Consider the following 14,271-nt stretch of genomic DNA (forward strand, 5'->3'; position numbering starts at 1 on the left):
GCATACGTAATATTGCCATCTTATATATCCTGGCTTTACCTGTTAGCACATTTTAAATTATTATTATTGGTTCCCAGCATTGAAACCTCATGCTATTTGAAAAAAACTATAAAATTACCTTCTACAATTTTCTCTAAATGTCTAATATGACAAAATTGTTAAGTGTAGATTTTTCTGTTACAATCTAAAATCAGAAAGGCAAGGATATTTGCCTGGGAACCACCTCCTCCCTAGTGTGATATTCCTCAAAATTGAAGCTTGAAATGAAAAGAATTGCTACCAAGGAATTTCTAATTGGTTTGTATGTGTGTGTGTGTGTGTGTGTGTGTGTGTGCACACACACACAAGAAGCATTTATAATTCTATTCCATTGATTCTGTAATATCTTGCCATTTCCCAGACATATCTAGACAGTCAATTGCTTTTGTGTATTTGATATGTGTAGAAATTAACAGCCACTGGAAACACTATTCATAGATATGAAACAATCTTCGTAACATTCCTCAGCCCCAGATCAAATGGTATTTAACAGCACTGTACAGCTAAAAATAGATTTAAAAGTAGCCCAATTTCTTCCATGCCAGGAGACTACACATGGTGAGTCTATGTGGACTCTGGTGATTGCAAATTAAGTGAGGGTGTTTCAACAGCTGAACCGCATAGGAACCTTGCTAGGTCTGAGCTGTAGGAGCAGGGAGCACTTAAAGAGGACCTGCATCTCTCTATCCAAACGAGGACACTCAGAGAGAGTTTAAAAGCTGCTGCCATATCCTAGTGCTGGAATTAATTACTTATTTAATTTGGGGGGATTTTTTATTTGATTCATCTTATTTTGTATATAACCTCTCACTTTGTAAGTAGGCTCCATGAAGCCTGGAGGTCTGGCAAAGGGCCGTGGGCCGTGTACTTTATAACAACTCAACCCTTTCAGGGGCAGGATACGGCCCCCATTTTCCATTTCCTTTTTTAATCAGTTTAGCTTTAACTTAGTGAGGCTTGTTAAAGTTAACACATTATACTTGTGTGCATTAGTTGATCAGACTGTTTTGACTGCCTATGTTTGGAAGTTTTGACTCCAGAGTTGGCCACTGGTGATTCTGTGACACAGATTACAAGGTACATGTATTTAATATCATTGTCGATGATCCTTTAGAGAATGATTCACGGTAGATGACGCGCTGTAGCTACTAAGCACTAATTATTCTAAGTCTGCTCTGCTCGACTCTTCCTCTGCTTTAGGTATAATTTTTGAAGGAGATAAAAAGGAATTATATATGCTATAAAAATGTAAAATGTGCATAGCTTTCCAAGAGGTAGCAATGATTTGCATAAAACTCTGGGGATAATCTGATGTTTAAAGTAGTTTACAGGGATTTAATGGAGGATCCAAGTTCTACAATCTGAGATGATTTCTCTTTAGGAAACTTAACTTCTTACGTTGCACTTAGCAACTTGTATCCATGATTTTTATAAAGACTTGTGAGTTAGAAATCCAAGAAGTGCTAATGGATCAGAATGTGCATGTATTAAGACCAAGCGAGTCCCTTAGGGTTACAGGATCTTCACGTAACTCACGCTCACAGTCTCTGAATTTCTTAAAAGCTGAATTCCTTTCTCTCACCTTCCTTTGCCTTGGATGGAAGTTGGATAGAAGTTTCTGGACTTACCTGAAAGGGGTCTCATGTCCTCATATCCATTCAGACCAGTAAACCCAGACACACCCTCAGAACCACGAGAGTGAAATCCAGAGTGGATAAAAAACATTCGATCCACTGTTGTTTAGCTTAAAAATGCAAAATACATATGCTAAGAGGACACAAGTGAAAGCGCAGACAGGATCCATACCCACGTGAACACTCAGTGGTACAGACAGGATCCACACCCATGTGAACAGCCAGTGGTGCAGACAGGATCCATGTCCACGTAAGCATTCGGTGATACCAGGAGCCCAGGGCAGCATCAATAGTCATGTTGGTAATAACACCTGTGCATGCTGTTGAAACAGTGTTATTCTCTTTCTCAGAATAATTAATCTGATACAGATTCCCAGAGAAGCTTGCTCCATATCGATTTTCCATATTGCAATCTCTGCCCCATATTATTCAGGGATGTACGGAGGCAGTAGGTCACATGATATTATTATCTTGTACTCAATGGGAGAAGGGAAGAATGTAGGAAGGATGGAAACACTTTAGAATATACAACCTTCCATGAACGTGGTTGAATTGATGCTAGAACATCGGGCCACAAGAAGTTGATCTTTGTGATTCCATTGAAAGTGTTCTTCAGTCCATCAATCACTTAATCCGTTTTGAGATGGAGTCTCCCATATTCCCCAGTCTGATCTCAAGTCCATGGGCTTAAGCAAGCCACCTGCCTCAACTTCCTGAATTGTGGACACTACAGCAGAGGGCACCTCTGCTCCCGACTTTGTATGTACAGTTTAAAACCTCAGAGAGTTGAAGAGGTTGGGGTTTGTGGCACTTAGCAGGCTATACCTTCAGCTGTCCAGTACTCGTATAAAAACAGATTAGCCTGTGGTCTTCGTACTGAACGGCAGTTGAGGAAAGTCTCAGAATTGGCACCTGTGTTTTATTATTTTCTAATTTATTTAACCATTACCAGATTCTATTCATTTAGCAGTGTCAAAGAGTAAACCAAGTCAAAGAGATCATGAGCACACGTGGCTTGCTGCTGTGGTAGCCCCCAGTGCCTCCTCCTCCTCCCTGCAGAGATTTCTCTCCACATAAGGACTGTTGACTATCCTGACGGCAGGAGTCCATGTGCTTCAATCATCTTCTCCTCACCTAGCTGAGGATGCCCACAGCATGCTAGGGAGTTCACTTAAACTCTGGAGGTTCCGAGATTAAAAGCAAGGCCAGTCTCTGACCTTTGGTTGCTGCCAACGAAGAGCAGGAGACAAACTAGCCAGACTGCATCACGTGTATGATTGGAATACATATGGATGCAGAATAGATGCAAGTGATAGACTAGAATGAAGGGCATTGCCTCACAGGAACAAGTCCACACTGCCTCTAACCCCACATCACAAGCCACACCCATAATCCTAGCACTTAGGAGGCTGCGACATGAGGACCAGAAATTTCAACCCAGGCCCACACTGTATAGTGAGAACTTGCCTCAAAACAAAACCCAAGTAGAAAACATAACACCATCTAGTGGGGCTTACAAAGCTATGTTCCTTTATCCTGCACTTAGCTCAATATGATTTCTTTGAAGACGGACATTACAATATTTAATTCCTTTGTATAAGAAGAACAAAACAGATTTTCCTGGTAAATCAGATGGATGTGTGGGTTTTTGTTTGTTCGTTTGTTTTTTGGGTTTGTTTTTGTTTTTGTTTTTTTTTTTGTCTTTTGCTTTTATATGAATTTTTCATTCTCGTGGTAATCATGAATATAATTACCAGGAAGTTTCAGTGGTTATGTATAGATACAGACATGCTTATCCTTGGTGGCAGTTATTTTGTTAACTGGTCCTTAATATAAAGTCTAGTTCTCCTCGGCAGTTATGTCTGTGGAGTAGCTGTTCCTTATTTGGTTCAGTAGCACATTTATTCCAAGCTTTCAGGCATATTGATAAGCTATTTTTTGACAATTATAACTGAGGTTTTTAAATCCTGTCTGGAAAAGCACTATGCACAGTAGATGTCATACTGTGTATAATTCGAGGGGCCAAGCAAGATAGTCTTCAGCAACCAAAATTCCCCCGAAAGCAGCAGAACTTCAAAAGCACGCCAAGCCACACAGAATTAAATGGGCAGTGGCTTGGTAAAAGTATTACCAACTCAAAACTGTAGATGACAGGATTTCACTTGCAATCCCAGAGTGGGCTTCGCATCTCCACTTTGAATAACTTCCGCGAAGTTAAGTGATTTGAAATTGAATGAAGCCGGGCAAGCTGGTGAGACAGCTCAGAGCTATCTCAGGTCAAGGAAATGAGGAAAAAAGGCGTCATCTGCCTTCCAATCCCTCATAGAAACGCAGCCTGCACCTGCGGACTCTGAGCACGGCTGGGCTGCATCTTGTTAGATGTATAGAAGTTTTAAAATCAATTTTATTTCCACGGGTACGATTCTCTAGTGTACTTAATATGCTGTGGATGGATTTCCAAGAATAGTAAGAAGCAGTTACACTTCTCATGAATATATAGCAGATGAAGCATTCTGATTTATTATTCCATTTGATTTTAGAACATGCTTATGATTTAAAAAAAAAAAAAAGCAAAAGAAGAGAAATTCTTAAAAGCCAAAATAGTGGGCCTGAGTTTTAATTCTCTTACTTTAAGGGAACTTTGGGTAAGTTTGTATCCAAGTTGGTCTGCCTATAGAATTTGATAAAACTTCTAATTTATTATGAACATTACTTTCAGATAACATATCTTGAAGCTGTTCAATATATGCACCCAGAATTAAGTTATCCCTGTATTTCAGACATCTACCTTCTATTTATGAAAAGTTTTTTCTTTGTGCTAATAATTTTTAAAATTTTTATATGAGATAGAAAATATTGAAAAGCTTTCTAGAAAAAAAAAGTAGGGCTGTCAAGATGGTAGACAGAGAAAATCAACTTCTGCAAGTTGTTCACCAATCTCTATATGCATGTGTCATATTCACACATGCTCCCAACCACTCACACGTACATACACTAAATAAAATAAATAAATAAATAAATGTAAAGGAAACAAAAATATTACATAGCATTAACTCACATAGCATGAACTCAATTGTAAAACTCAAGAGAAACCTTGAATGGACTCCAGAGTCATTAGTCATATATATATATGTGTGTGTGTGTGTGTGTGTGTGTGTATGTATGTATATGTATATGTATATATATATATGTATATATGTATATATATGTGTGTGTGTGTGTATATATGACTATATACATACAGAAATATATATATATGTATATATATTTGTTCTTTGAGCCAAGTTCTCACATATAGTTAGAGTATCCTCAAACTCTTGGTCCTCCTAACTTTTCATCCTGAGTGCTGGGGTCCACACACATGTGTAGCCACACCCAGCTCAAACATTACATTTTGGGGCTCAATCAGGAAGTGTGCCATTACTGGTTCTCATTGTAACCTCCCTGGCATCACAGACTCCAGCGGTTTCTCTTTGTTTTCATTAATGGAGCAAGTGTTCAGCTAGCCTGTTCTGTAGCATTCCCTCTTTGGTGACCTTTTTGCCTCTCTTTCTGTTTCCTTACACAAGTGTCAGGCATCACAGAGAAGTAGTTTAATGTAGTCACAATGCCAAGAAACTAGCGGGACTCTATCCTACTAACAGAGAAGGAAGTTGTTTAACTTTGCTTCCTATGTCATTGATGTTGTAGTATCTGTTGTGAAGTTTGTGTGTGAATGTCTATGTCTTTGTACACGTGGGTGCCCATGCGTGCATGTGCATCTGTAGACTAGACATCAACACTGAGCCTCTCCCTCAATCCTTGTCTGTCTTAAACAAGGCAGGGTAGCAGGGTCTCATTCTCATTTGAACCCCAAACTGGCTTCCTTAGCAGTGAGTCTAGCTAGCCCGTGGGTTCAAGGAATCTCATCTATGTCTTGGGATACAGGCAGGCCATGACATCTACCTGTTTAAGTGGGTGCATGAGACTCAAACTTCAGTCTTCATAGTTCACCTGTTAAGTGATCGTCCTAGCCTCTGTAATTGATTTCTTATGTCTGAACACAAAGTGCTCTTTAAAAACCCTATACGCCACGTGTGCTAAATTTTCGATCATTCCAGTTGTATATTAATTTTGACTCAGTCTAACTTGTACCTCCAAGATACATTATAAGGAAAAGAGAAAAGGTGCAGAAAAGAACTAAGCTAGATTACAAAGCTAAGGCCAGTTATCAAAATACATGTTTTTAAGAATTCAACTGGCCTGTTTGGTTAATGCCAACCCACTCTGTTAGGGTTCCAGGAGACAAGAAGGTAGAGTCTCTATCCAGCTGGAGAGGCTGTAGCAGTGTGCTTGAAATACCATACAGGGCCCAGCTGCACCTCTGAGTGTGTTAGATGTCTGTTCCCCTGTATCAGAACCTAGCCAGGAGTGTGTCAGTTCCCCAGGGCTATTGAAGCATTTGTCTGCCAAACAGAGTCATCTGAATGTGAGAGTACACATGGATCTCATATGCTGACACCGAACCAATTCAAAATATGTTTATCTACTCAGAAGTGACCTTCAGGGGGGATGCTTGCTTGCTTTCTGCCCAAGCAAATGTGTTCTCCAGATTTCTACCAAGTGTTCTCAGTAACAGTATTGGGAGGAGCAGTGTGCTAGCTGCTGGGGCGGCTGCCTGGCAGACCCTGTGAGCACTGCTGTGTGCTCAAGGAAGAGGTTGAAGAGAGAGCTAACTCAAGGAATAGGACACCAAGGAGTGGGGAAGGCCTTTCAGTAGAAAGGATAGGTGAAAGCCATCTCTTACTCCTTACTTTAAGACTTGGCGTTTGATATTGTGCCCCATGCAGATAAGACACCCTGCATTCTAGGGTACATAACCTGAACACCAAGGTTCTAGTATTTAAATCTTATTTATTGAATTCAAACTTATTCTTTGAAATTTTCCATACATGTATCCAATGTTCCTTGAATATATCCACTCCTCATAACCCCCTTCCAGAATCTTCCATCATATCTGCCCCTGTCTCCAACTTCATGTCCACCTTTTATGATTATTTATTTGCTTGTTGCTATTTTCAACCCAGTGAGTTCAATAGGATCATCCACTGGGACTTGGGGAACCGACCAGTAGCCACGCTCCTAAAGGAACGCGACTCTTCCTTACCCACAGCCATTAACTGCCAATATCTACTCAGCTAGGGTGGGAATCCCCTCCCTAATCCATGCTGGAGCTTTTAACTGGCTTGATCTTGCACTGATCTTGCTCAGATAACCACAGCTTCTATGAGCTTGTGTGTGCAATTGGCATGTCACCTCCAGAAGACAGCCCTCCTTCCAAGTCCTCCAGCTCTCAATATTCTACCCAGCTCTGACTGCTCGATGTTCTTAGGGGCTTGAGTGCGGAAAGTGTTCAATGTGGGCAGTGTTCTATCTATGGGTGTGCTTGATGGGGGCAGTACCCATCTATGGCTGTGTTTGGTGAGGACAGTGCCCATCTATGGGTGTGTTTGGTGAGGACAGTGCCCATCTATGGGTGTGTTTGATGCAGGCAGGGCCCCATCTCTAGGAGAGCACCTATCATTTGAGGTTTGAAGATCACACTACCCACTTCAGTAAGAAGCTTCTCCGACCAAGGCTGGAAACAGCACAAATCTATGGACATAAGCATACGTGTTTAGAAGAGAGTTGATAACATGACAACCCCAATACGTTCTTCCTCTGGGGCCAACGAGTTTCCTAGACATAGGTTTAGACCACGTTTACAATACCAACCTGAATTCTTGCCTGTGAATCAGGCCTCAAGTCCAATAAAGAGAGCGATCCGTTGCCTCTGTAAAGTCTTGTTACCACTACACCAGTAGAGACATCTTAGCCAGTGTGGCCACGTGAGTCCAATATGGGTAACGCCACTGATGAAATGTCCCCCTTCCAACACTGTGGAAGCTAGCTGCCAGGGAGAGTTCCAGTGACATCTACTTCATTAGCTTCTCTCCCTGTCCTATGACCATCTCATCTATTTGTGTGGCTCTTGCCACTGGGGAAACAAGTGTGCCTAACATGAGTGTGGCCCTAGGTTTCATCCCTAGCAAGTAAAGTAGAAACAAATCATTAACATATATAGAAAAATGAACATTTTATAATAAAATAATTATTGTAATAAAATGAATGAGTTCTAATATAGGTGACATTTTTACTGGAAGCCATGGCAGACATATATATTAACTAATATTTTCCTGTGTTTTAGGTAGAATTTAGACTAAGTGTTTTTACATGGAAACTTTGGAAATCTCAGACAAGAAAAAAAAAACTTATTTTTTAATTGGGACATCACAAACTTCCCAGTAGACAGAAAATATAGTTAGCCTGATTTCACCTGACTATAAAACAAATTGAAATGTACTTTTCCACATATAAGAGTTTAACTATAAGATTTAGTTTAAAGGCCCTCATGACAACTGGAGATTTACAATAGCAGTGGTTGGTGTTTCTTTCACAAACTAGAGTCAATTAGTACAGCAGGCATTTGTGGGATGTATTTGTACCTGCCTTGGGGTAGGGTGGTGTTGATGCTGCCTTCGGAAAGCAAATCTCCTAGGCAGGAAGCAAAAGGGTAAAAGAAAGATAGAACTTTAGGCCAGGAAGGGGGTAATCATTGGCACTTGCAGAAACTGAGACTTGTTCATGGAAGCCGTGTCTTAGTCCTTTTAGGATGCTAGAACAAAAACACCTGACAGTATTTATTTCTCCAAGCTCTGGAAGCTGTGAAGTCAAAGATCAAGATAGCAGCAGACTCAGAGTCTGATGGGGGCTTCTTAGGAGATGCATAGGCAGCTGTTTCCTGGCCACACAGGACATGATGGAACCAAACTCCACCCATGGCACTGACCCCATGCATAAGAGTTCCATCCTGAAGACCCAATCAACCCCATTGGCTGAACTGCCTCAAACTATCATCTCAAAGAATAGGGCTTCAATAAATAAAGGTTGGAGCTTTAGAAATGCTCGGTCCATGCCAGAAAGACTTAAATGGCGTATTGGAATGCCACTGGATGTCTCAAATGGAATAGAAAGTGGGGAAAGGGTCAGGTACCCCAGGCAAGGCAGATAATACAAGGCAAAACAATTCCCAGTGAGAAACACGGGCCTGAACACCGTGAAGGATTTGTGTTGGCTGTAAAGACAGATGAGCCAAGGTGGTAAGGCAGCGGGAACCCAGGTTAGAAGACCTGGAAACTCCAAAGGAACATAGAATGGAGTCTTTTTCCCCTGTGAAGATCAGGAAATCCATTTCAGGTTCGTGAACAAGAGTATGCCACAATAGTCAAGAGAAATTGATCCATCTTAAGCCTATAAAGGTTGTGCTAGGGAATTCACTGCCTGATTCTTTGTGTGTTCGTGAGTTTTAGTTCCTGCTTGTTTGACACTTAACTACTTACATATGCCATAACATGGTACATCCTCACATCCATCCCTCTTGCCTGTCTTCTGATGGCTGAGCATGGGCAAAACCAAGGGTGCCAAGGGACATCTAGAACATGAGGCCACCGGGGCCAGAGGAACCAGAGAGAATGGGAAAGCAAAAGCATGTGGCCAGGCCTTGGCTTTTGGTTGCATCTGGTTGCCATGAGGTTTGTTCTGCATGGAGCACTGCTGCCTCTACACTGGGGTGAGCATGATTCATGGATCGTGAAGGTTCCGTGAGAAGGTGACACACCCCTGAGGAACATCAGCTTTGCGTCTCATCCCGCTGCCAACACATTTATACTTGGATTTTTTCATTCCTTTCCCACTCCAAACCACTTCTGATTTTCTTCTACCTTCTGATGTGTTTGCTAGAGACCAGGCCTCTAGGAAAGACATGCCTCCTCCAGCGTGTGCAACGCTGTTTTCTGCCCCTAAGCCACCGAGATCTCTAAGTTTCCCCCACCCTCTCTGCTTGTAAATATTTTTTAAAAGAAGAATATAATGGAAAGAAGGTGAGCGCTTTAATTTGGGGATACCTCCAAAGCCGTTCATTCATTTTGAGAATCGAAATGCGTCTAACCTGACGGAATATTTATAAAAACTGGAAGCTCATTGTCAACTAAATCACATTTATTTCATCTAGTATTAGACTGCCGTAAAAAAAAAAAACAGATGGAAAACATTAGCAGTAATAGTGAACACACATCCAGGCTCCCAGAGGTCATTTTTAACCACCATTAACAATCTGGTTCCCACAGATTAGCAAGAATGCAAAAAGCAGAAGTCCAGTAAGAGATACACAAAGCACAGCTGAAACTACTTCTGTGTCCTTATTTATCTGATACCTAGACACACACACACGCGCACACACACACACACAGACACACCAAAAAAAAAACCCTCAGTGGAAAAGGGACGTTTATATCTTCTAAGCTCTACACTGGCCATTTTTTGCTCAGAAATCGCAGCAAAATGTCTATTTGTCAGAGACACTAATGCAAAATGTTAATAAACCCTCCAGAGCTGATGGAAAGAACGGCCCATTGTTAACGTCACCAGTAGATTTCCCTGCAGCCCATCCGTTTCCATTTATTAGCTATTGTTTTAGGGGTACTCTATGCATATAATGTTAGTAATTATAGAGGAGAAAGGAATGTCATTTTATATATCTTAATTTTAAAATCTATTCATCCAATTGAAATGTAACACAAAATAGACAGTTCTCAAGATGTATCAATGAGTCAAAAAGTCTGATCCACAACATGGTAAGAGCTCTCCTGGAAGCACTCTCACGGCTCCTCTAAGTCATTCTCTGAACGTTAGATTGAGAAAGCCTCTCACCATATGTGAGGATGCTCTGAAGCACGGACCTACCTGCTTGCCCTTCTCTGCTGGGATTCAGTATTACATCAGTAGGGAACTTCTGTACTGGTCAGGGGATCCTCTCCTAGTAGAGGATCAAAGTCCTCAGAGGTTCTACTGAGGTCCACAACTGGGATACTTCACGGGCATTTTCCTCACTATAAGGAAAAGAAAACCTCACCGTTGTGGTTCAAGAGTACATTGAGACTATAGAGAGAGGTCAAGTTCAAGATGAAGCCAAATGAAGTCCTGTGAATGTACTCGACTTGTTAGAGAATGCCTGCCAGTAAGGAACATGGAGAGTGAAAGGTAGATTAGGCCCCGCCCCAAGTATGCATATATTTAGGAAATTTGAATGTGTGTGTGTTACATGTAAGTCCTTAAACAGAAAAATGTACACTTGTGTGAGCCTTTCACACACTTCACACAATCAGCATGTGGAATACAGATGTCTGTCCATAGTACAGATTGATGCTTTGGGAAGAGACCCTGTTTCTTCATTTATAGAAATTTTAGCTTGGCGTGAGATCTCACAGTATTCCAACAAGTGCCTGGGGACTATTGCACTCTATTTCTTTCTGAGGGAAATGAATAAATAGCAAGCAGAGAATTGAAGTGATACACTCTGGCTGGAGCCATGACTTAGGATTTATGTCCTCCTGGGATTCCTTCAGTAACAACAGAAGACACTCCACTGGGTGTTTGTTGTATGTCCAGCCCTGTGAGGTGCTGGATGGATGTAGAGAAGAGATAGAGCCCTTGCCACCCACAGTGCCTGACCTAGTCAGTGAAGAAGAGAGGGCAAGGCCCTGTGCTGCCTCTGGGAACCAGTGGGGGAATTCATAAAATCTTCTCGAGAACCATTACCTGTACTATCTCATCTCTTTAGACAAAAACAGAAGCTTAATCACTCCACGTGGCTATTGCAGAAACTAACTTGAGATTTGAAAATGCAGTCATCTAGTTAGTTGAATGAATGGGTTAAACCTTTGATGTGTTTTGGCTCTCCGGTTCACCAAGACATAATTTACTGTAGATAAATATATCATTTCATTTGTCATTGTTCCAGTTAGCATGCAGCAAAACAGGAGCAACAGTCTAACCTTTATTCTTAATATAGACAGCTGGCTTATTTAGTTCAGTTTGGGTGCTAGGGTTGAGGCAGAGGCCTAGTGCTTGCAACGCTGTGCTTAGCTTCTGGGCTCTGACCTCTGTTCCCACGGTCAGTTTTATGGGTAGGGATGAGTTATGGTGGTGAGTTATTTCAGATGAGAAGTTAAAAAGTATCGCTGAGTAAGTAAATATTTACAAACTAACAGATCACCATCTCTGTTGTAGAATACATCTCTTTCAGCTGGCTATCAAAGGCCAGGAGATCCTCCAGGCATGACTGTTACCCTAAGACAAGACCTCCTTCCTTTTTCACCGTTACAGATTTTGGGGATACCAAAAGTTTAGAAAACTCCTCTCCCTGGCAGTCTGAAGGGCCTTCCAGGGAGAGCAGGCCTCCTCTCTTGAGTGATGCTGGTGTTCTAGAGCCAGACAGGCTCTACCCTCGTGTTCTAGAGTACTTCTGTGATTTGAAGGAGTGGTACCCATTCTCAAGAACAGCATGGACTCCTGTGAATTTCTAACGTCCACTTCTGTTAGATAATAACCTCCTTTTCTAGAGGTGAAAAACAAATGAAAAACTCAGGGATAATAGTCCATGAAAACTAATATTTTTCCTTTATTTTTTTTAAGGTGAACACACACAAGAAATCAATTCACCTCATTCGCTCAAAAAGGATGTAGAAAACATGGGGAAAGGTAAAGACAAGTTTGGAAGCTGTATACTTCTCTTGGCTTTTAAAGAATACAGAGATAATAAGAAGATATTTTTGTTCTGCACCATATTTTAAGCTTGACAAGCAACATATGAATAATATATGGACCATTGGGTGGATATAATTGAGATTAATGCATACATATCAATCAATACATGACACTGTAATATAATACTTTAAAATAATATATTACATTGATTTATATTCATGGATTTCTGCACAAAATCTATCCTATGTCTATGCAAGACTTTTTAAACTGGTAAAATATTTTGTCTTATAATAACAAATTGCCAGATATAACAGTTCTCTAGAGAGTTATTTGTAAAGATTAGTAAAACGGCTCTTCTTTTTTCCCCCCTATTAGAGGAACTTCAGAAGGTTTTGTTTGAGCAAATAGATTTACGGAGGCGACTGGAGCAAGAATTCCAAGTGTTAAAAGGAAACGCATCCTTCCCCGTTTTCAGTAAGGAGCCCTTTTCATTCATTCTGTATGTGATGTCTGTTAGAATCTCTATTGTTAGATTCAAGAGTGAGTTTAAGCCAGAATCGGCTAAGTACAAAGCCCACACAGCCTGCCCACACCCTGCTGTAGTAATCTTACCCGAGAATCCCTTATCTGTGCTTCAAATTAACTCAAAGATAAGATTTCCCAGCCGGGCAGTGGTGGCGCACGACTTTAATCCCAGCACTTGGAGGCAGAGGCAGGCAGATTTCTGAGTTCGAGGCCAGCCTGGTCCTTAGTGTTTGTTTCAGGACAGCCTGGGCTATACAGAGGAACCCTGTCTGGAAAAAGAAAAAAACAAAACAAAGATAAGATTTCCCACAAGAGCATTTACAAGTTATGTTCTAGTATATGGATTTATATGTGTTATACATATATATTTATACATATATGTGCATTTTAAAATATGTATGTAAACACTCAATTCAGTATGAAATGTGTACACATATTGAAGTATGTCCAGATTATATATTTAAATATACAATAATTCCTTGGTATTTATTAGTTCCTGAAGTAAGAAAAACAAAGGTACAGGTACCCTTTATTCTTAGATAGCTCTGGTTAGCTACTGACGTGGGAGAGATGTATCAGCAGGAAGATTTAAACAGGCTGGTGTCCAAGACTGTCTGATCTTGAGGAGATAAGGCAGGTAGCACCCAGTGGGTGCACCAAACTTGCAGATAGTTTCAAGCCCTGCCCCCTGTATTCTTTTTCCTCTCTATTCACATTCATACAATAAAGTTCAATCTGAGAGATTAGTAATAACAACCAAGGACAAAAATAGAACAATTATGATCATCTATATTATAATAAACCTTATTAAAATTTATGAATTGCTTGTTTCTAGAATTTTTCACCTAACGTTGTTAGGCTACACTTGACCTCCTCATATTAACAGAATTGAAGAAATCAAAACTCAGAGTTAAGGGGCATTGCCATAATTAAATCAATTTAATTTTGATAATTTTATACCATCAATATATTTTAATGTGACATGTCATTCCAAGGTGAAGCAGAAAATCAGGTTATCACTTTGCTCCCAGAGTCATAGAATTTCAGAAAGGCTTCATGGTAGGTGTCCATGTAAAATTGCAAAATTCACCTGCCATAGTGGGATAGCATAGGAACAAATGCATCATGGAAGTGTTTCTCAGGCTTCTAGGAGGTTCTTTTTGTTTTTTTAGTTGTATTTTCCTCTTCAGAAAAATGAAAGTAACAAAGGAAATAACATGCAAACAAATTTTCAAGATTTATTTTATTTTAAATTGTGTGTGTGTGTGTGAGTATGTGTATGTGTGTGTATTATATGAGTGTGTGTGATGTGTATGTGTGTATGTGAATGTGTGTGTGAGTGTATGTGTGTCTATCTGTGTGTGAGGGTGTGTATGTGTGTAAAAGTGTGTGTATGTGTGTGTGAGTGTGTGTGAGTGTGTATGAGTGTGAGTGAGTGTATATGTGAGTG

At 40.5% G+C, this 14,271-nt stretch overlaps 1 protein-coding gene across 1 annotated transcript in view; it reads left to right on the forward strand.

Annotated features, from left to right (window-relative positions):
• The window catches only part of Skor2 (SKI family transcriptional corepressor 2), a 40,534-nt gene that overhangs the window by 7,452 nt on the left and 18,811 nt on the right, over positions 1–14,271 (forward strand). Inside the window, exons 5-6 of the mRNA XM_028783235.1 lie at positions 12,225–12,290; positions 12,672–12,770. Coding sequence (XP_028639068.1) covers positions 12,225–12,290; positions 12,672–12,770 — 165 coding nt within the window. The remainder of the gene's footprint in view (positions 1–12,224; positions 12,291–12,671; positions 12,771–14,271) is intronic.

Source organism: Grammomys surdaster, unplaced genomic scaffold (genome assembly GCF_004785775.1).
Source record: "Grammomys surdaster isolate TR1022 unplaced genomic scaffold, NIH_TR_1.0 1036, whole genome shotgun sequence".
Lineage (NCBI taxonomy): Eukaryota > Metazoa > Chordata > Mammalia > Rodentia > Muridae > Grammomys > Grammomys surdaster.